At 48.5% G+C, this 21745-nt stretch overlaps 1 protein-coding gene across 2 annotated transcripts; it reads left to right on the top strand.

The window, feature by feature from the left end:
* Positions 1 to 1346: 1346 nt before the first annotated feature.
* Positions 1347 to 20878, top strand: AK3 (adenylate kinase 3). 2 transcript variants are annotated; one of them, XM_064290593.1, is made up of 5 exons: positions 1347 to 1441; positions 9445 to 9564; positions 12451 to 12623; positions 13852 to 13970; positions 18510 to 20878. In XM_064290593.1, exons 2-5 carry the CDS (start codon positions 9504 to 9506, stop codon positions 18628 to 18630), a joined length of 474 nt encoding a protein of 157 aa, XP_064146663.1. In that variant the 5' UTR covers positions 1347 to 1441; positions 9445 to 9503; the 3' UTR covers positions 18631 to 20878. The 2 variants fall into 2 exon arrangements, with proteins under 2 accessions (XP_064146663.1, XP_064146662.1); XM_064290592.1 differs by lacking the exon at positions 1347 to 1441 and adding an exon at positions 1962 to 2163.
* The last annotated feature ends 867 nt before the right edge of the window (positions 20879 to 21745 follow it).

The raw sequence follows: 21745 nt of genomic DNA, 5'->3' as shown, positions 1-21745 counted from the left end.
GGAGTGCCTGCTGGATTCTAACTGCTGACCTTCTGGTTAGCAGCCGAAATCTTAACCCCTATGCCACCGGGGTTTCTGTAGTCATAAATAGGTATGAGCTGTTAATTTTCTAATCACAGTGCTTTCTACCTGTTGAAATCCACTCACCCTCTGAGACTCAAGCCCTGAACAAGCCTTCCCTCACCATCCCTCACTTAAATAATTTCTGTTTCCTCAGAAATCAAAAGCAGTTTGGGACTATTCATTTGACATCCTATGAGGAGGGTACTATTTTCACAGAATGTTCTTTGTGCCTTAGCAGAGTGCCTCAGCACAAAGCAATGATAATAATGATAAATGGATAACCTTTACTGAACACTCAGCCTGTGGCTGGCATTGTACTCAGTATTTTATCTTAACTCCATGCCCGTTTTACAGATGAACTAGGTACTCCAATGTTTGCTGTGTTTCTATTTCTGGAATATGCCCAACATTTAGTTTTAGGGCCTTTACCCCTTGCCCAGTCACTCTCTCCCTTCTAACTCGGTATTTAAGCAAATGTCACTTCTTCAAAGCCTCCAGGACCCCCAATCTAAATTTAAACACACTCCCTCCACACCTCCCCCTCCCCCCGAAAAGGTTGCCATACTGATTCCAACCTATGGAGACCCCATGTGTTAGAGATTAGAACCGTGCTCCGTGGGGTTTTCTATAATCTTTATGGAAGCGGATTGCCAGGCCTTTCATCCGAGGTGCAGCGGCAGGGTGGGTTGAGCTCTCCGAGGAGCAGAAAGCTTTGTCTTATTCCTAACACCTTTCCGCCAGGCAGTAGGTGCTGGATAAATATTTATGGCATTTCTGGCAAAGATTTAAGGCATTCTCGAAGGCAAACGATGGGGGCTAAGGAGGAGCCAATACTTTTCGGCTCTGCAGAGTAGAAGTAACAAGTCTCGAAGTGTGGCCCTGGGAAGTAAGGGACACCTCAGGAGATGTGTGCCTGCAAGCACCTCACTGTTGGGTCTCCTCACCTGTGAAAGGTCAGCTTTCTGCTCAGTGTCAGCACTGTGGTTCTACACCGATGGACAGAAATACCGGCATGAAATGGGGGTGCGGGGGAGGGTCACGCTGTACCAGCGTAGGGACAAGGGGAAGGGTGGCGTCCCGCGACGACTGAGGGAACGGGCGGGTGGGGAGGGGACATGGAGGGGGCACCGTCCATCCGGCTGGACTGGGCAAAGCGGGGCACCGGCGGGGGGCCGAAGGGGAGTTGGGGGAGGGCGCCGTCCGAAAGGGGCGGCTAGGGGTGGGGAGGAGCCGAGGAAGTGCGCTGGGGGAGCCAGGGTGCCGGGTGCACTCGGGATGCCGAGGGGCACGGAGGGAAGCGGCCTCACGGGCTGGGCCTGGGCTGTACGGGCTAGTACCGGCGTGGCCGGGGTCTGGGGGCGCGGCAGCCAGAGCCAAGGTGAGCACGGGCGACACTCAGAGGACCTCGGGGAACCCCCGGCGGCCGAAGGAAGCAGGGGGGAGCGGGTGGGTGGGAGAGGTGCCTAAGTGCCCTGGGCGCCCGAGGCGCTCTCAGAGGTAGGTGGCCGAGGGTCCGCCGGGAGCGTGTCCTACGCGGGCCAGTCGGGGGCGGAGGCGAGCGCGAGGCGGGCCTGGCGCGGGGCCGCGAGGTCGGGGTGACCGCGGGGCCGGGCCTGGCGGGGGCGCGCTTGGGGGACGGAGTGGCCGCGGAGAGAGCGGAGGGAGCGGGGTGACCGCGGGAAGGCGGGCGGCGTAAGGGGTGACCTCGGAGGGGCGGGGTAACCGCGGGGGGTGGGGCGCGCACGGGGCGGGCCTGGCGGGGCGCGCTCGGGGGGCGGGGTGACCGCGGGGGCGCGCGCGGGGCCGGGTGACCAGGGTGGGCCGGGTGGGGCGCGGGGCCGCGGCTTCACTTCCGGGAGTGCCGGGCTCGGTGCGCTGCGGGCCGCCGGATCCCAGGGAGACCGCGCAGGCCAGGCCCGAGCGCACCGCCTGGCGGCCTCTCTGCGGCCATGGGGGCGTCGGCGCGGCTGCTGCGCGCTGCGATCATGGGGGCCCCCGGCTCGGGCAAGGGCACTGTATCGTCGCGCATCATTAAGCACTTCGAGCTGAAGCACCTCTCCAGCGGGGACCTGCTCCGGGACAACATGCTGCGCGGCACAGGTGGGCGCCCGGGTGGGGGCTGGCGATGCCTGGCCGCCGGCTCGGGGTTCGTGGACGGGGAGTGCGGGCGCGGGGGCGCGGGCACGGGGGTGCCGGTCCGCGGATGCGGGCGCAGTATCTCCTTCCCGCCGTCCCGAGGAGCGACCTCTGAGTGTGGGCGACTGCGCCCCGAAACCTCTGGCCTCCGCGGTCACCTCCGAGCGGGTCACTGGGGGAAGGACTGGGTAGCTGGGACACGCTCAAAGTTTCAAAGATGAAAGGAAACAACTGGCTTTGTTTGGAAAGCACACGGTGCCCTGGCCGCAGCCGCCGAAGGTACCTGGAGCTGTGGCCTGTTCTCCACGTGACCCTGAACCTGGAAAGCTGGCGTTACACTTGCTAGGGTCTGCTGTTTTTTTCCTTTTTGTCGTCGTTGTTGAGACCTGTGGGACCTTGGAGTTCCGACTTTCCCTCCCAAAACCTAAAGATCGAGTATTACTTTCCCGGCGTTGAGGTCACAAATGGGCTTTGATTTTTGATACCCCCAGACATTTCTTAAACATGAAAGTTATTCTCGTGCGTGGTCATCTGAAAGTGTTTTTCATGCCAAGTAAATGCTTAGAGCTCAGCACAAAATCCGGTCAACAAACTGTACACTTCACAGGGGGCGAGATTGATAGTATGTAAATTATATCTTAAGAAGGCTGTTTAAAAAAAAAGTCAACAGTGGATCAGTTGTTTGTTGTTTTCAAAAGTGTTGACCTTCTTTTCCCCCAGACAAAACACATTTTGAAACTTTAAGAAAAAAGTAATACTGACGTGGGTTGGAAACGGGGCAGAGTGCATATAATGCAAAGTGAAACCCTCCTTTATCCTCTGCTTTCTCAGAGGGGAACAAGGTTTTCTCCTAAAATGTTGATTTATATACAACCACATATAGCTATCTTGTTTATTTTATGCAGTATGTAATCAGAGATGGATAGATAGTCCCGGGGTGGTGCAAATGGCTGAGCACTCAACTATCAACTGGAAGGCTAACAGTTTGAACCCACCCAGAGGTACCTTGGAAGAAAGTCCTGGCAATCTGCTTCCACAAGGTCACAGCCATGGAGACTTTGTTCTGTTCTGCACACGTGGGGTTGCCGTGAGGCAGCATCGATTGGACTGCAGCCGGTGTGGTTTTGGTTTTGGTTTTATACGTACATTCTGCACCAGCCTGTTTTCACTTTATGTTGAGATCCTGTTCAACTGGAAGGCACAGGAGTTTACTGCATCCTATTTAACGTATACGGATCTAGTTGCAGGATCTACTACGATTAACTTAACCAGTCCCCTATTGATGGACATGTAGGTTGTTCCTAGGTGTTTTTGTTTTTCTGCTTCAAAAATATTGACTTTTAAGTAAAAAAAAAAAACAAAAAACCCAGTCCGGTGTTCTTAGCTTGTCTCTTGGAGTTCTTTGGTTCAGCACCTACCGTCTTTGGTGCGTTGCTACTTGTATTGCTTTCTCTTCCAGCATCGGTCTTTAATAAGTGTTTTGTACAGTTAAACTTCAAAAGGTTGACTTGTTTGGCTCGCTTGCTTATTCTTGATGCAACAAGTCGAAGTGGTGAGGCAAGAGCCACCGGTCGTGGGTGCTGCAGTGGGCTGGGGGACGGTTACCCAAAGCCCGAGGGGGTCAAGCATGCTTTGGGATTCTTTGAGAAATAACTGAGGAGCTGGGCTTACCTATGTGGAGAGGAACACCTTCGTGAAGAGCCAAGGATCCACTCATTTGTTAACACACAAAACATTTAAACAAAAATACATTTAAAAACCAATTAAATACTTTTTTTTTTTTTAATTAAGAAACAGTGCTTTTTTTTTTTTTTTTTGCTTCTTAGCACATGATATGCATATTGTCCTCTGCTGTCTGCTCCCAAACAAGAAAAGAGGCCAAAGAGGAGGGAGGCGGGGAATGCCGGGTGAGATGGTTAGCTTGCTTGGGGCCCTGCCCTTTCTGGATTCTTTCCCACAGTGCTCTAACAAGGAAAACAGCAAGCCCTGCTTGGGGAGGTGTCCTGGGGTTATTAGGAATGTTCTCTATCTCAGGACTAAGAATCTGCTCTCAACAAACATTTGTAAGTGGACTGGATTTTTTCCACAAGACCAGAGCCAAAAGAGAGGAATCATCTTTTATTTTAAAAATACTACTTAATGTTTTCTGATAGTAAAAGTAAAGCATAGTTATTATAAAACCAAAAAACCAAACCCACTGCTGTCGAGTCGATTCTGACTCATAGCGACCCCATAGGACAGAGTAGAACTGCCCCATAGAGTTTCAAGGAGCGCCTGGCGGATTCGAACTGGCAACCTCTTGGTTATTATAGAGGAAGAAAAATATGTCATGAGACTATTAAAGAAGAAAATAGGAGCCTCCAGAATTCTACCCCCCCCGCCCACCCCAGCGAATTATGATGAATCCTTTGATGCTTTTTTCTTAACATTCTGTGTTTCTTTCTCTTTTCTCTTTATCGCATTTGTGTTTGCCAAATTGCCGCATTCTCAGCGACTGCTTAGACACCTTTTTTTCTTCAGGTCACGTTCAAACATCTAAGCAGTCTTAAAAACAATACATAATTTCATGAAGGTTGTACAGTTATTTAGGCATTTTTCTCTTGGACATTTATATTATCCATTCTTTGCTGTAATAAATGCTGTTATAACTGTCCTTGTACGTGAACACTTGGCAGCATCTTGGCGTATTTCCTTCCAGTAAATTCCCTTGTGCGGAGTTTCCACGTATATGGTACCATCAGATGGCGTGCGGAAAAATTCTGCCAGTTTGCTGTCCAAACAAGGCTCTGCTTTATACCCCAAACTGTGCTTTACAACTAAGGCTTAAAACCATTCTAGCAGAAATGATAAGAATATCGGAAACCCACCACCAGTAGCCAACCTGGAGTAACAGTGACCACCCTGGGACCCCGGGAGTCAGGACACTTGTGCTCTGACCCTGACACACTGGGTCCAGGCCTCTCATTTAAAGGGGAGGAAACTGAGTTCAGGAGAGGTTGTAAGAACTTGTTTGATAAAAACCGCAGTTACTGGAGGACTAGGGGAAACCCAGGTCACCTTGTGTGCCAGTTAAGTACCCTTTCCACTACGCAGTATCCCCAACTCGAGTTCATGAGATACTTCTGGGAGACAAAAAAATTTTTTTTTTTTTTAATTTATTTCAGGACCGGGCAGTGTTTCGTTCTGTTGTATGAAGGGTCACAGTGAGTTGGAACTGACTTGATGGCACCTAACAACAATAACATTTATTTCAAAGTGTATTAAAAAAAAAAAAAAAAATCACACCAAGCCTGTAATTTCATGGCTAAAAACCCAAAAAACCAAACCCAGTGCCATCGAGTCGATTTCGACTCATAGAGACCCTATAGGACAGAGTAGAACTGCCCCAAAGTATTTCTAAGGAGCATTCGAACTGCTGACCCTTTGGTTAGCAGCCGTAGCCCTTAACCACTACACCACCAGGGTTTCCAGTTTCATGGATAGAGCTGACTAATTAAACAGCAACAACAAAAAGCTGAGTTGCTTTAAGGAAAAGTATGTAGTAGTAATAATTTGACAATGGCAGAAACTGAGGTTGGCAGGTGATTGCTCAGAAATTGAAAACTGTCATTTAAGGTGTTTATTTTTCTTCTTCACACGCATGACATACCTGTTGTCCCTTTTTGCCTGTTCTAAGCATAGTGCGTTTCATAGACGGGAGGGACCCTGGACTAGGTGGCTGATCTTTTTGAATCTCATTTGTTCTCATCTTGAAATTAAACCCAAAAAACACTTTACCATCAAGTCAATTCCAACTCATAGCGACCATATAGGACAGAGTAGAAGTGCCCCATAGGGTTTCCAAGGCTGTAATCTTTCCAGAAGCAGACTGCCACATCTTTCTGCCGTGGAGCAGCTGGTGGGTTCAAGCTGCTGACCTGTTGGTTAGAAGCCGAGCACTTAACTGCTGCACCACCAGGTCTCCTTTCAGTGTGCAGCGTAGTCGTGCCTAGTTACAATAATGTAGACGGTTGCTCTTGGTGGCTGTTGAGTCGATTCCGACTCCTGGCGACCCCACGTGTGGAGAGTGGAACTGCTCCAGGGGGTTCAAGGCTGTGACCTTTTGGAAGCAGGTCTCCAGGTCTGTCGTCCCAGACACAACCAGGTGGGTTGGAACCGCCGACCTTTTCTAGTAACGGAGTGCTCAAGCTGTTTTTTTAATGGTAAAAAGTTAATTTGTAATTGGCAATATATTTACATGGCTTGAAATGACAAAAATTATAAAAAATATTTAGTGAAAAGATCCTTTCCAGAGATATTTTATGAACATACAATCAAATGTTCATCTGTTCTTTCCTCTGGTTTTATTTATTTTACACAGATGATAGCAGACTGTACTTCCTGTTCCACCCCTGTGGAAACAATATTGCTTTCCATAAGGAGCGCCCCTTTTTCTTTTCCTAGCAGTTTCACGAGGTGTAAATTACAAACCTTAGAGTTCACCTATTAAAGTGTACAATTCAGTAGGTTTTAGTATATTCACAGTTGTGCAGCTATCATCACAGCAGTTTTAGAACATGTCACCGCCCCCCAAAGAGAGACCTCCTACCCATTAGCAGCCACACCCATTCCTAACCCACCCTGGCCCCAGCCCCCTGGCAAGCACTAATCTCCCGTCCGTCTGTCCTGTACATTTCACATAAATAACATCTTCTAATACATGGCCTTTTATGTCTGTCTGGTTTCTCTCTGAATGGTGTTTCCAAGGTTCATGTTGTCGCATGGATCAGCACTTGATGTCTTTTTACTGCCAGTTGGGGCTAGACCATGTTCTATGTATCCATTCGTCGGCTGATGGACATTTGGGCTGTGTCCCCTTTTATTTCCATGTCTTTTTTATGGCTGCACAGTATTTTATGGGTGCACCAGAGTTTGTTTACATAGTTTAAAGAGCAGTTTTTAAAAGGTGAAGTAGTCTTTTGCTGGACTGGTAATTTTTAACAAAGTAAATTAGGCCTTTTTAAAATTCCACAGCTAGCAACCAGGAGGATCCAGGCAATCTATCAGTTCATTTACCCTCCCACCTACCCATCCACCCACCCATCTACCCATCCATCCATCCACTCATCCACGCACCCACCTACCCAACCACCCACCCATCCACACACTCACCCATCCACGTACCCACCCATCCATCCATGCGCCCCCACCCATCCATCCATGCGCCCCCACCCATCCACCCACCCATCCATCCATGCACCCAACCCATCCACCCACCCATCCATCCATGCACCCAACCCATCCACCCACCCATCCATCCATGCACCCACCCACTCACCCACCCTGTGGATTCATCAAGCACCTACCCTATGCTAGGGAGATAGACAAATATATTTCCCAGGAGGTGCTGGTATCAGGGTGTAGTGTGGGGGACAGGTAGGCAGATGACCAGGTCAGCTGGTGGCTTTAGCAGTGTAGTAAGTGCTCCAGTAGGGACAAGTCTGTGATGTTATGGAGGTCGAGAGGAGGAACAGTTCACTGCCTAGGCTGAGGGAAACCTCACGATGAAGGGCTCTTTAAGATGTACCTTGAAAGATGAGTGAGAGCCAGTCAGGCAGAACAGGGGAGAAAGGAGCCTGTGCAAAGGCTAGGAGGACCCAGAGTGCGTGGAGCTCCTTGCTGGGCGTGTGTTGCAGGGTAGGGTGCCAATGGGAGAGGCGAGGGTAGAGGTACAGTGGGGCCTGAGGTGGATTGGTCCTTCTGTAGTTATGGAGTTGGGATTTCATCCTGAGGGTGTGAGGAGAGTGAACGGGAGGGCAAGGAGCAGGCCTGGGTGGTGCTTCACTGAAGAGGAAAGAGAGTGGATGATGGGTGAGGGAGGTTTTTGTTTTCACTGTAATGCTTGTGAAATATCTCTGCATGAAAGTATTATAATGTCTGTGTGTGTTTAGGAAAATAGTAAGAATGCATGCCCGTTTCCCTACCACCAGACAGGAAACCAGTACTTTAGGGGGGCCCCCGTGTGCCCCTCCCACTCTTGTCTCCTTCCTGTCTCAGAAGTCACCACTATGTTGACTGGAGTCTTTATCATCTGAGGAAGGTTTTTTAAAAGCCCTCAATCGGGTGGAAAGCTGTCAGTTAACTCATCCCCTGTCAGTATCCTCATTTTATTTTGACATTTTAAAAATCAAGTTTTAGGTAGTTGGTTATATAATGGTGCTAAAGGCAATTTTGGCAGGAACTAGGTGCATGTAAAGGAGACCTGTTATTTACATATTGGTTTGGCCTCTCCTTTGTACTTCACAGCTGTGCAGACAATGAGATATTTCCAGCTAACTGGGATATGGGCTGTGTTGGGTTAGGTAACATGAGAATCACCAGACTTAAAAGGGAGGAGACAGAATTAAAAGTGGCTTCTTACATAATGCAGATGGTCATTTCTCAGACTCGTGTCTCCATCTTTTAGGACTAATAAGAGCTGGATTTGAATTTCCCTATTTTTTTGTAGCATTCCTTTCCTCTTTTTATTAGTGTATAACTTTGTAGAAAGTTAACTCATTACAAATAATTTACTTTGAAAGTAGCTTTTTGTATTTTGTAGGTTTGGAAGCTCCCAAATGTTAATTTTTGAATCAAGAAAATAAGCTTTTTTATAAGAAGTCTGTTTAGAAATAATATGAAATGACTGGCAATTGAGCCAAAAAAATATTTACCAAACTCTAAATAACATGCTGGACTGGAAGTCCTTGCATATAATTTGGGGAGAGGGGAAGGTAAAAAGTAGAAATGTAAGTCACAAACTGCTGATAGAAAATTTGGAAAATACAGAAAAGTGCAAAGATATAAAAATCATAATTGTCACACAGAGACGAATACTGTTAACATTGATCTATAGTTTTCTGTTATTTTTTTTGTCTATACATTTACATGTTTCTATATAATTGAGATCATTTTTGTTTATTTTGTAACCTCTGTTTTAATCGGAGCCCTGGCAGCGCAGTGGTTAAGAGCTACAGCTACTAACCAAAAGGTCGGCAGTGCAAATCTACCAGCCGCTCCTTGGGAACCCTATGGGGCAGTTCTACCCTATCCTGTAGGGCGGCTGTGGACAGCAACAGGTTTTCTGTTTTTATCACAAAGTTGAGGATGCATGTTTTCTTATGTACACACTACCCAGAGCTCCTCCTCAGGTAGCCGTGCCTAGGGGCCTGGAATTGGAGAAAACATGCCCGCTTGCTGATTGGCTTTTCCCCCTCTCTGCCATAGAAATTGGTGTGTTAGCCAAGACTTTCATTGACCAGGGGAAGCTCATCCCAGACGACGTCATGACGCGGCTGGTCCTTCATGAGCTGAAGCATCTCACCCAGTATAGCTGGCTGCTGGATGGTAAGTGGAGGTGTCCCGAGCATTTTGTTGTTGTTGTTGTTGTTGTTGGTTGCCATCGAGTCAATTCCAACTCATAGCGACCCTCTATGACAGAGTAGAACAGCCTCACAGGGCTTCCTAGTCAGTGATCTTTATGGGAGCAGATCACCAGGTCTTTTCCTGTGGAGCTGCTGGGTGGGTTCCCACTGCCAGCCTTTTGATTAGCAACTGAGAGCTTAACTGTCACGCCACCAGGGCTCCTTTTTAGTTGCCCAAGATGCTGAGTGCCGCTGGCTGGAGAATGAGCATTGATGGGCTGGAGACGGTCAGCAGGGGGCGGTCAGGAGCCACCTGAGGCCTTGGGCAAGTCTTCCCTGGGCTTTGCCTGTTCTTTATCCCAGTGGAAAGAGGGAGGTGAATTGCAGGATTCCTAACTTCCCTTCGGATGTGACTTTATTTCCGCCTCCCTGTCCTCTGAGAACATTTTATGACGTGGAGGGTGACCACGGAAGGAAGAAGGGAGGCCGGAAAGGTAAGGTAAGGCTGTACACTTTCCCAACCAGCGGTGTGGCCGGAATCCTTGAAGACAGGCGGAGTTTTTAGCTTCTAATTACTGCTCTGTTGATACTGAGGGGGCACAAAAGAGATTTGTTTTTTAAAGCTGGAATAAGTCCTTCAAGAAGGTCTGAGTCACAACATCCTTTTTTGGAAGAGAGTATGCTAATCTAGGCTTGCTGTTTATACATTCTTCTCTCCGAGTCATCTTCGTCCCCCACACATGGTTCACGTGCACACACACCAATGGCTCACACGCACACACATGCCGCATACACGCATTCACAGCTCACACGCACACGCATGCACACACACGCACGCATACACGCATTCACAGCTCACACGCATGCCGGCACTCACTGTTGCTGTGTTCACCAAGCCCTGCAGGCCTGTTGTTGGGTTTACCCTCCAGGAGGAAGGCACCGCAATTTTCTAATGTGCACAAAGGCTCCGTGTGGACTAGACCTGAATCAGGCTGGGGAAGGGAAGGGCAAACGGAGGGAGAGATTGGGCAGAGCACGGCCTTGGTTTATTTGTTGGAGCTAGTGTCCTGGGGACACAGTGGTTAAGAGCTTGGCTGTGAACCAAAAGGTCAGCAGTTCAAATCCACCAGCCGCTCCTTGGAAACCCTATGGGGCAGTTCTACTCTGTCCAATAGGGTTGCTCTGAGTTGGAATTGACTCAATGGCAGTGGGATGGTTTTAATGTTAGGGATGAGGTGAGAAGCCCAGGGAGAGCTGTCTGGAAGCTTCTTGTGTCAGCTGGGCAGAGGAAGAGGAGAAGCAGCAGGAGGTTGAGAAGGAGAGAGGTGAACTGGGAGAGAAAGTATTTCCTAAATCCCTCTATTCCTGTAAGAAAGGGAGTCAACAGACAGTGCCTGAGTGAGCTCACACGGACGATCTGAGGACGGGAGCTGGGTTTGGTTGTGAAGGGCGCCTTAGTGACTGCAGAGATCAGCTGTTGCCTGTGTGCTGTGTAAGCCATGCCGTCCTCAGTACTGTGTGCGATAGGGGCTCTGTCTTATGTCCCTATTGATAGGTTAGGGATGGAAGGGTAGGTCACAGAGCCTTTAAGTGACAGAGCAAAACCTGGAAGGATGATCCCTTCAAAGGCCTGGGGCTGGCAGCTTGGGGGCAGGGTTAGGGAGCTGGGAAGATGGAGAGACGGAAATCACCCAAAGCGGGGAGCAGCCCTCGCTGTAAGTTGGAGCTCTCAGAACGGTGGCCTCTCAGATGTGTTTCTGTCACAGGGCAAAAGCTTTAAAGCTGTCTGGGGGAGCTGGAGTAAACTAGTCACTTCTCGCTCAGAGAACCAAGGGCTTGGCCTACGCCACCCTGACATTTGAGCCAGTTCTTCAGTGGGTGAATTGTGGGAAGGATTCCCACCCCCGAAAATTCTTTCTCCCAGGGGCTCAGTCCAGTTTCTTCCCAGGGACAGGCATGTTGGTCTGAATGGTGTGTGAAAGATATAAAAGGAAGCGGTTGTAGGTGGAGGAAAGAGGGCAGAAATGACATAGGTGAGAGTAAGATGTAGGGTGAGCCAAACCAACGTTGTCGGTGGCCGTAGTGACAGATGGCTGGGCCTCCTCCTGCCCCAGAGCAAGGCAGGTGGACCAAGGGTGTGCCTGGGAACGGCACCTCAGGGGCACCTCCCAGCAGCAGCTTCCAAGAGTTGCTCTCAGTAGCTGATCTAGGTAGCCATGGCCAGCCTGCCTGGTGTGTCTTTCCTTTTGTTCAGATTGTTGTTGTTGTTAACTGCCCTCAAGTTGGCTCCTGACTCATGGCGACCTTACGCACAATGGATAGAATGAAGCCAAACACTGCTCGGTCCAGCACCAGCCTCACAATCGTAGCTGTTTGAGCCCATTGTTGTAGCCACGGTGTCAGTTCACCTCGTTGAGGGTCTGATCCTCTACTTTACCAAGCGTGATATCTTCTCCAGGGACTGATCTCTCCCGATAACATGTCCACCCTCACTTCCAAGCAGCATCCTGGCTGTACTTCTTACAAGCAGATTGGTTCATTCTTTTGGCAGTCTGTGGTGTATTCAGTGTTCTTTGCCAACACCATAATTCAAAGGCATCAGTTCTGTTTCAGTCTTCCTTATTCGTTGTCCAGGTTTCACGTGCATATGAGGTGACTAAAAACACCAAGGCTAAGGTCAGGCGCACTTTAGTCCTCCAAGTGACATCTTTGCTTTTCAACACTTTAAAGCGGTCTTTTGCAACAGATTTGCCCAATGCCATGTGTTCTTTGATTTCTTGACAGCTCCTTCCATGGACGTTGATTGTGGATCCAAGTAAAATGAAGACTGCCCGACACTAATTCTTTTCTCTTTTCTAAATTGTAAAAGGTTTTCCAAGGACAGTCCCGCAGGCTGAAGCCCTGGATAAAGTTTATCAGATAGACACGGTGATTAACCTGAACGTGCCCTTTGAGGTCATTAAGCAACGCCTCACTGCTCGCTGGATTCACCCAGCCAGTGGTCGAGTCTACAACATCGACTTCAACCCTCCCAAGAGTGTGGTGAGTAGCTGCAGTGGGGCTCACGCGGCTTTCCACACAGCAGACTGTCCCCCCGTCCTCTCGTCCCCACAGACCTGCAGGCACAGGTTTTGTGAACTGGGAAGTCCTGCACCTGACCAGAACTCCTGAGGGTATATTCTCAGGGTACCAGGTGTAGTCAGCTGGCCTAGTCCAGCCTGTTGGTAAAGACGTGCCCAAGAGCAAGCATTAACTGGCTCCCACTGTGCTGATGCTGACACGTGGCGACCCCGTAAGTGTCAGAGTAGAACTGTGCTCCGTGACGCTGACACGTGGCGACCCCGTGTCAGAGTAGAACTGTGCTCCATGACGCTGACACGTGGCGACCCCGTAAGTGTCAGAGTAGAACTGTGCTCCATGACGCTGACACGTGGCGACCCCGTGTCAGAGTAGAACTGTGCTCCATGACGCTGACACGTGGCGACCCCGTAAGTGTCAGAGTAGAACTGTGCTCCATGACGCTGACACGTGGCGACCCCGTAAGTGTCAGAGTAGAACTGTGCTCCATGACGCTGACACGTGGCGACCCCGTAAGTGTCAGAGTAGAACTGTGCTCCATGACGCTGACACGTGGCGACCCCGTAAGTGTCAGAGTAGAACTGTGCTCCATGATGCTGACACGTGGCGACCCCGTAAGTGTCAGAGGAGAACTGTGCTCCATAGGGTTTTCAGTGGCTGGTTTTTCAGATGTAGGTCGCCAGGCCTTTCTTCTGGTGCACGTCTGGTTGGACTTGACCCTCCCAGCCTTTCAGTTAGCAGCTGAGCGCACGAACCCCTCACACCATCCGGGGACTCCATCCAGCAAGCAAGGGGCGGAGGGGAGGGGTTGCTATTCATTCAGAAGCCTTTATTTCTTCCAGGGAGTAGTAGCGACACCTTCATTTACTTAGGGCTTGGAGTTGCGATGCCTAGTCAAGAGCTGAATCTTTTTGTATATACGTGAAATGATTTGGAGGCAGCTTACAAAACCTTTTACTCCAAGGGGACCATGACTGCCACTGTGGAAATGACCCTGGGGTCTCCAGGCGCAGTGTCACAATCATGTGTTTGGGTTTGAGTCTGTTATTTAGAACTCAGCACATTTTTGTGCATGGTGCTTGCATATAGAAGACGTCTGTTTAAAAATCATTTTAAAATCACATCTGAAGTACCCTTCAGAATACCAGGCTGGCTTTGCTGTGGGGAATCAGACCTTGTAACTCCCGTTTAGGGCATTGACGACCTGACCGGGGAACCCCTCGTCCAGCGCGAGGACGACAGGCCGGAGACAGTCATCAAGAGGCTGAAGGCATACGAAGCGCAGACGGAGCCGGTCCTGGATTATTACCAGTGAGTGCTCTGCTTTCCAGAACATGGGAGGGTCCTGAGCCTGTTCTTGATTATCCATGCTTTACAGCAAAATGCTAAAATAACAGGCGACGCAATTCAGGTTGGCTTCCACAGCAGTGAGAGTCTGCTAGCTCGTGTAACAGAAGCAAGCCCGGAAGGAGGTAGGCTGGGCTTCAGTCAGCCCTCGGGTTGCTCACAGCTGTGCGGCCCCAAGGGTTGCCGTTCTCCCGGCTTTGCCTTCTGGGCTCAGGCGGGCTCCTTGCGGCGGCAGGGTGTTGCCAGGAACGGCCAGCACTTTCTCTTTGGTGAAGGGGGGCGATGGGGCACCTTGCCCCCACGAACACAAGCCTGAGCATCACTCAGCACGCCTTGTGCCGTTTGAAAACCAGAGTTGCCGTCAAGCCCGTTCTGGCTCACGGAGACCCCGTGCTTCTCAGTATAGAACTGTGCCTCCAATAGTGTGTTCAGTGGCTGATTTTTCAGAGGTAGGTCACCAGGCCTTTCTTCTGAGGTGCCTCTGAGTGGACTCGAACCACTAACCTTTTGGTTAGCAGCTGAGCGAGTTAACCGTTTGTACCCCCCGGGACTGTCATTGTTTAAGCTGAGTTACTGCCCTCTCTGAACTCCTCCCTGGGGTGCGAGGGGTCACAGTGATTGGGCTACACCTGCAGCGGGGGCGGGGCGGTCTCAGCCGTCTCTGCTGTGCGGTGGAGAGAGGGTGGGGAGGAGTGGGAGGCAAGCCCGGTAACTCCCACTCCCAGAGGGTACAGTTAACTCGCTCAGGGCTTGCCGTGAGTTGGGAGTGACATCAACTGTTTGTTTTTTGTATATATGGCAGTAGAGGACGCTGTAGCACGGAAGTGTCTCCAATGGCAATTATCCTCCCATCACTTAATGGACTCAGTAATAGCCTCTAGACGCTTATATCCTAATACGGTTTTGCCTGCTCTTGAGAGAATTCATGTCACACAGATACGAGAATCTACTCGATGAGTATCTGACTCAGCTAATGAACAAGCCAGTGTTTACTCAGCCCCACCACTCCTTACACAGGTTGCTTGCATCTCCTTTTCATTCATCCATTCTCTTTTTGAAAAATATGTCAGGCACGTGTCCTGGTTAGAGCACAGACTCTGGAGCCAGACTGGTTCAGTTCAAACCGCACTTTACTAACTTGGCCTTATCCCCCTGCTTGGAGCCCTGGGAGCGCAGTGGTTAAGAGCTATGGCTGCTAACCAAAAGGACACAGTTCGAATCCACTAGCCGCTCCTTGGTAAACCCTACGTGGCAGTTCTACACTGTCCTTTAGGGTTGCTATGAGTTGGAATCGACTCGACAGCGAGTTGTTTTTTTTTGGGTAACCTTTTGCTTAACCTCTGCCTATTTTCTTGTCTGTAAAATGGGGTGACAACATGTAGGGTTGAAAGATTAAATGAGTTACCACGCGTAGCTCTTATCGCTGTGCCCGACACCCAGCAAGCACTCCATGATTACCGGCTCTTACTGCCATTCCTGCGATAGGGTCAGTATGAAGTCGGATCTGAAGGGATACTCTCCACACTGCTGTTATTTCTTGGGGCAGAAATGAGAATAGTTGGCGATTCACTCTCTACAGTAACTGTTAAACGTTAATTTTGTGATTTGTGTACTGATCCTGGCTCTGCTGGCTCCCAGCTGTGTGGGCTAGGCAAGGTATTTACCCTCTGTGCCACAAATTCCTTATCCGTAATACCTGAGCAATGGTAGTGCCTACCTTACAGTGCAGTTAAGGGAATTCTGGGAGATGAGCCCTGTAAAGACATCAGTCCTGGCACTGGTCAATCACTCTGTTAACTGCTGCAGTTTATGCTGTCAGATGCTGGGCCCTTGGTCCACACTTAATTAGATCCAGTCCCTGCCAGGTCCTGCTGTATGTGGGTGTTGCAGGGAGCTGGGTAAACATCTACCACAGTGTGATACATGCTTATATTAATAGGAAACCTAATTCCTACTTGCTTAACCAAAAGGGGAATTCATGGGTCATGTCACATCAAAGTCCAAAGGTATGGCAGGGTCCTGGTGTCCACCTAACCTCATCAGGCCTCAGTCGCTCTCAGGTGGGTGCTCTCTGTGTGGCAGCCCCCCACCACCCTCCAGCTTACATTCCTACCGGTTCAGCTCCCCCAGCAGGAAAGGGAGCCTCTTCTGCTAGGTAGTTCCAGCAAAAGTCCTGGGGTTGGCACTGATCAGTTCTTATCATGTCTCTCCTTGGAGCTGGGCGGTGGGGGCTGAGGTTGGTGGAGAGCCTCTTCCCCAAAAGTCAGCAGAAGGGAGAGGCACTCAGACTGGACAGATGAAAACAACACTGCAGGGCTGTCATAGAGGTAATCACGGATCAGCGAAAGCCGTCACACCAGTTAAATCAGTTGCCTTGAGGCTCCAATTAGGCCACCCAATGTGTGTCAGAGTAGAACTGCACTCCACAGGGTTTTTAATACCGATTTTTCAGAAGTAGATCTCCAGGCCTTTCTAACAAGGCGCCTCTGGGTGGACTTGCTCGCACCTCCAACCTTCAGGTTAGCTGCTAAGCGCATTGACCATTCCATCGCCCAGGAAGGGGTTAATTCTGTCACAATGTGGGGAGGGAAGTTGGGGAGGGCTGCAGAGATGGAGCCATGACTCAGGTCAATATCTTAAAAGAATTCCTAGTCTTCCTGGGTATGCTGCCTGTTGCCATTATTTCAGACTCCTCCTGCTAGCGTCCACCTGTAAGACGACGACTGGCCCTAACCGGCAACGGAAAGGGGCATTTGCCATCAGCTCAGTGATGGTCTGCGTTGTTTTAAAATACTCACAGTTGTATTGTTTTCAAAACTCTTCTCAGCTGTGGGACACTTGTAGCGTAATTAGGTCTGTGATTAGGAATAGGGTGTTACTACCCTGTGGAGGACCGGTTGTGGAAGCTGTTTGTTTCCTTACACAGAAATGAACCCGGGAGGGAGAGCTTTAGGGCTGCACAGAGCCTGTGCTGTGCCCCCAGTAACTAACCCACCTGCGAGGCTGGCCTGATTTTAAAGTGGCTCTTCCAGAAGCTTACCGCTGTTAAGAAGCTTGTTCTCTTCAAAGTTTTACAAGCTGCCTGTGATTTTCGAAGCAGGAGGGCGTCTGCGTGATTTCTTCCCTTAGTTGTTTCTTACCAAGAAGAAAGTGGGAATATTTGTTCATCTCAACAGCGGTAAATGCTGTGAGGTATCGAGAAACAGTTTTGTCCCCAGTGAAACCTCTGAAAACCTAGCAAGCATTGCAGAGGTTTGTAGAAAGTAATAAGCCAGAGTTCTCCACGTCCTCTTGTGCAGCCTTTAACCAAAAAACCTGTTGCTGTCGAGTCGACTGTGACTCATGATGACCCCACGTGTGTCAGAGTGAACTGTGCTTCAGAGGGTTTTCCTCGGCTGACTTTTCAGAAGTAGATCACCAGGCTTTTCTTCCGAGGCACCTCTGGGTGGACCCGAACAGTCTGCACCACCCAGAGAGTCCAAAGTACTGGTTAACTGGTTGCTCTCGATTTTGTCGATTCCAAATCCTGGTGACCCCGTGTGTTATAGACATTCACTCTGTAGGGTTTTCAAGGCTGTGACCTTTCGGAAGCAGATCACCAGGCCTTCTGAAGTGCCTCTGGGAGGACACGCACAGTTTGCGGCACCCAAGGACTCCAGGCAGCCTTTGGGGGTGTGTGTGCGTGTGTGTACGTCTGTGTCTGTGTGCCTGCGTGTACACCGGCACCTGTACCATGTTGGGGAAGGGGAGAAGCAAGAGGAAAGCTGCGATCTCTGGAGGCTGTGTGTGGTTTGCCAGGCAGCTGGCTTCTGATCCTCACCTCTCACCACATTACCCCCAGCAACTGCAGTAAACAGACATTGGCTGCAGGCCTGTTGACGAGCCCGGCAAATCTCCCTGGGGGAAATGGAGAAACCCAGTAGGAAGAAGAATAAAAACAACACACTTTCTTCCTGTTTCCCTTAAAATTCAGAGGGTAGAATAGAGAAAAAAAATTAATCTAGGTGAAAAGCAGGAGTGACAGTCAAGTATTAGAAAGCTCTTTCTGCAAATGTCTAAGTGGCCAAAGGAAACCAAAGGGGGAGTCTAGATTCTGGCAGACCGTGTCTGGAAATCTACCGCTGAGTGAGCTGGGCTGTTACTTTAGGTCTCTAAAACACGGTTTCATCAGTAACGTAAGGAAAGTTGAGCTTTGAAAGAATTCCCTAAGTACTGTATGTAAAGCACTGGGCGGGGGGCCTGACAAACCGTGCGTGCTCCGTAATTAACACACAGAGCGTGCTCAGTAAATGATCCCGGCTATTTTTTAAGTGACCGTTTCTGTAAGTCCGAGGGCACAAACGAGACCAGAATCTAGGCTTTGCGATGGCCAGCCCGTGCTTTTCTCTGGATCACAGACCTGCACTTACTGAGCCCCCTAGGCCTACCTTACCACCTTGTACAGAATCACTCCGAGACAGCGCAGCAGGAACACTCAGACCTGTGTTTTCTCCCCGTCTTTAGGAAAAAGGGGGTGTTGGAGACATTCTCTGGAACAGAAACCAACAAGATATGGCCCCACGTATATGCTTTCCTGCAAACAAAAGTTCCACAGATAAACCACACAGCCTCAGTTTCTCCGTGAGGAAAAGTGCCAGGCATCAGTGAGGCGAGCACAAGCTCCTCGTCCTGAGACGCCTGCACCTACGAGTTCTCTGAAAATGATAGTTTCATTTCTGCTGATTTTGTTCTAGATGTACCAAATGAGGTGGATGCTAAGATTTGTCTTCTGCAGTCGTCTAGTGTTTTCCTCAGTTATCTGTTGTGGGTGTGCAATTCTAAAACATCAGTGATGTCTTAAATGTTTTTTTAAATCAAAATGCAAAGAGTGATTCGTAGTAATCTGACTGTTGTTCAGTAAGTGGTTGATAAAGGTTTCCATATTTTTCTGGAAAAGTAAAAAAAAAAAGACTAATTTGGGGAAAGTACCTCATCAGAGGCGTATGTATGGACTGACGCCAAGACAAGACATTTCTAGCACTGTGGGACTCCGTTTTGTGACTCTCTCAAATTCCAGAGGAAAACAACTGGATTTACAGGTCAGTTGCAGAATGCAAATTCACCGCTGCCTTTGAACTGAGAAACTTCCAAGCCGGCCATATATTCTCTATTTATCTTGTCGTTAAACATACCTTCCTTTTATTCGGAAACCCTGGTAGCGTAGCGGTTAAGACCTACAGCTGCTAACCAAAAGGCTGGCAGTTCGAATCCACCAGGCGCTCCTTGAAAACCCTATGGGGGCAGTTCTACTCTCTCCAATAGGGTCACTGTGAGTCGGAATTGACTCAACGGCAATGGGTTTGGTTTTTTCAGAATTTCCAATTTGCTATACAAATGTATCAGAGCATTTAGGGCAATATTGCTTTAGGGAGTGGTTTTCTTTTGAGAAATAACTGTGTTCTGAGAGATCTATTTAGAATGTGACATTGTAAGTTCCTGGATAAGCACTAAACTTGAAGGAATTTTCTTCAGTGGAAAGTGTCAAGTCTTTCCTGTTTTCAGATATGACTCAGGTTAAGAAACGTGTGCTTTAGGCTGTACCGGCCAGCTTGTGATGGAAACGTATAATACGCTGTGATGTTAAACATGTACCAAAAAAAAAGAATAAAGAAAACCCGTGGTGCCACGTCAAATAAGCATACTTGGTCTTTAGGAAACAGAAATAGGTCAGGCCTGCCTGGGGCAACTCCCGTGACATCGGTACCAATCGTAGGAGTAAACTGGTGGAGCAGTACAACAGTTTTACCTGCCGTTTAAAAAAAAACCAGGAAGGTAGTTTAGTTACCTGAAGAGGGGCTTCTTTATTGCTGATCAAAGAAGTTGATACCTGCTAGCGTTCACTGCCGTCCTATCTTAGGATTCTGAAAGAACTATGCCAGGCGAGTGTGACCTGAGCCGCCATTTTTTAGTCATTATTTTAGATTCCTTAGTGGGACAACAAGGACACATGATTCTGTACTGTGTCCTGGTAGGAGTGGGGTGACACGAGGTGGAGGAGAAACACCACTGTATCTTCCGTGGCATGTTTAGTCTTACTTTAAAAAAACCCCGCTGCTCTTGTGTCTGACTGACAGTAGGAGAAAGCAGAACTGCCCCATAGGGTTTCTTCCCAGGCTTTAAATCTTCCCGGAAGTAAACTGCCACATTTTTGTCCTGCAAAGCAGCTGGTGGATTGGTCTGAACCGCTCACCGTTCAGTTAGCAGGCGAGCGCTTAACCACTGCACCACCAGGGCTCCTACTCTTACTTTACTTGGTGCCAAATGAAATCAAACAAGTCCCTCCGTGAGCTATTTGAAAATTTGGCCCATTTTACTCCAGTCTCTTAATACACAAATGCCAGCAAGTGGTTCTTGTATTTTAGGGGAAAAACTTATTTTTCCTTCTTTTATTTTTCATTCATTGTTGGTCTTTCAAAATGGCCCAAGGCTTTTTCAAAAGGATTATAGTAAATGTTTCATTCTTTACACAACTTTCTATAATGCCTTATTTGATTATGTACTTTCCAAAAATGTTTTGAACTATTGAACTTATGGATTACCACTGGGTTTTAAAATGCCTTATTTGAATACTATGTACTTTCCAAAAATTGTTTTGAACCACTGAACTTACGGATTACCACTGGGTTTTAAAATGCCTTATTTGAATACTGTGTACTTTCCAAAAATTGTTTTGAACCACTGAATTTATGGATTACCACTGGGTTTTAAAATGCCTTATTTGAATACTATGTACTTTCCAAAAATTGTTTTGAACCACTGAACTTACAGATTACCACTGGGTTTTACGCCACGTATTCATCTTTATTGTAATAAAATTGCATTTCAGAGCTGGGGACATTGCTTTGTCTTTGGTGCCTCTCAGAGCGGTTCCTGTCCCACCTTCTGTTCTGTTGCCCTGAAGTCTCACTAATTCTATCCCCTGCTAGACTGCTGTAGTCATACTCACCTTCTGGACGCCGTTCAGAGTTTGGAAATTAAAAAAAGGTAGAACACGGCTATGAGAAATGGTAAGACTTCTTCCCATGTGAGCACTCCCTCCCCCACTAAACAATTAACCCAACGTTTTGCACATTCATCCAGTACTTTGGGAAACGCCTGTAATGACTTCTCCTTATTAAACAAGAAGTTTTTATGGCAGCTGAGCTGGTATCATAGACAGTTCTAAGAATGTCACTGCTGAGTAGCCCATCCTGCAAACTCAATATAATGCTGATATGCCTGTCATGACTTACAAGCCACATGGAAATGTCTGGAGCTACGTGCCATGACGAGGAGAAGCTACTAGGCCTTAGGTTGTTTTAGCAGAGGAGGACAGTCCCTCAAGCCATTACTGCTTTCTGGAGCAACAGCCAGAGTTAGCTTGGTTCTCTCTTTTGTAAGCACAGGGTGCTGGGGAGAAACAGATGGGCAGTTGTTAGCACCACCCAGAAATTTTATTTCCACTCTCAATTCCATATGAAATAGGTTAAATACAGCCTCAGCTTTCTAAACACTGGCCCATGGCTACTTCTGCTATAGCTATATACAACAGCATTCCAGCAAAATATAAAATTTGTGACAAAACCGAAGCTGGCAACAAATCGTTGTCATTATAGACCTCAGACTACATTAAACTGCTGTAGTCCTTGCAACCAACAGCAAGAATTTCAGTTTTAAAACAGGTGTCTTCTCAACAAAATAATCCCCTGATGTTGATGAAC

Source organism: Loxodonta africana, chromosome 9, assembly GCF_030014295.1.
Source record: "Loxodonta africana isolate mLoxAfr1 chromosome 9, mLoxAfr1.hap2, whole genome shotgun sequence".
Lineage (NCBI taxonomy): Eukaryota > Metazoa > Chordata > Mammalia > Proboscidea > Elephantidae > Loxodonta > Loxodonta africana.
This window is presented reverse-complemented; position numbering and strand designations above follow the sequence as displayed.

Bases quoted from the DNA above. Each gene is read 5' to 3' on its own strand.
- AK3 (XM_064290592.1), top strand. From the start codon at position 2,013: ATGGGGGCGTCGGCGCGGCTGCTGCGCGCTGCGATCATGGGGGCCCCC. The intron at 12,624-13,851 runs GTGAGTAGCTGC...ACTCCCGTTTAG, and splicing joins TCAACCCTCCCAAGAGTGTG to GGCATTGACGACCTGACCGG. The intron at 13,971-18,509 runs GTGAGTGCTCTG...CCCCGTCTTTAG, and splicing joins CCGGTCCTGGATTATTACCA to GAAAAAGGGGGTGTTGGAGA.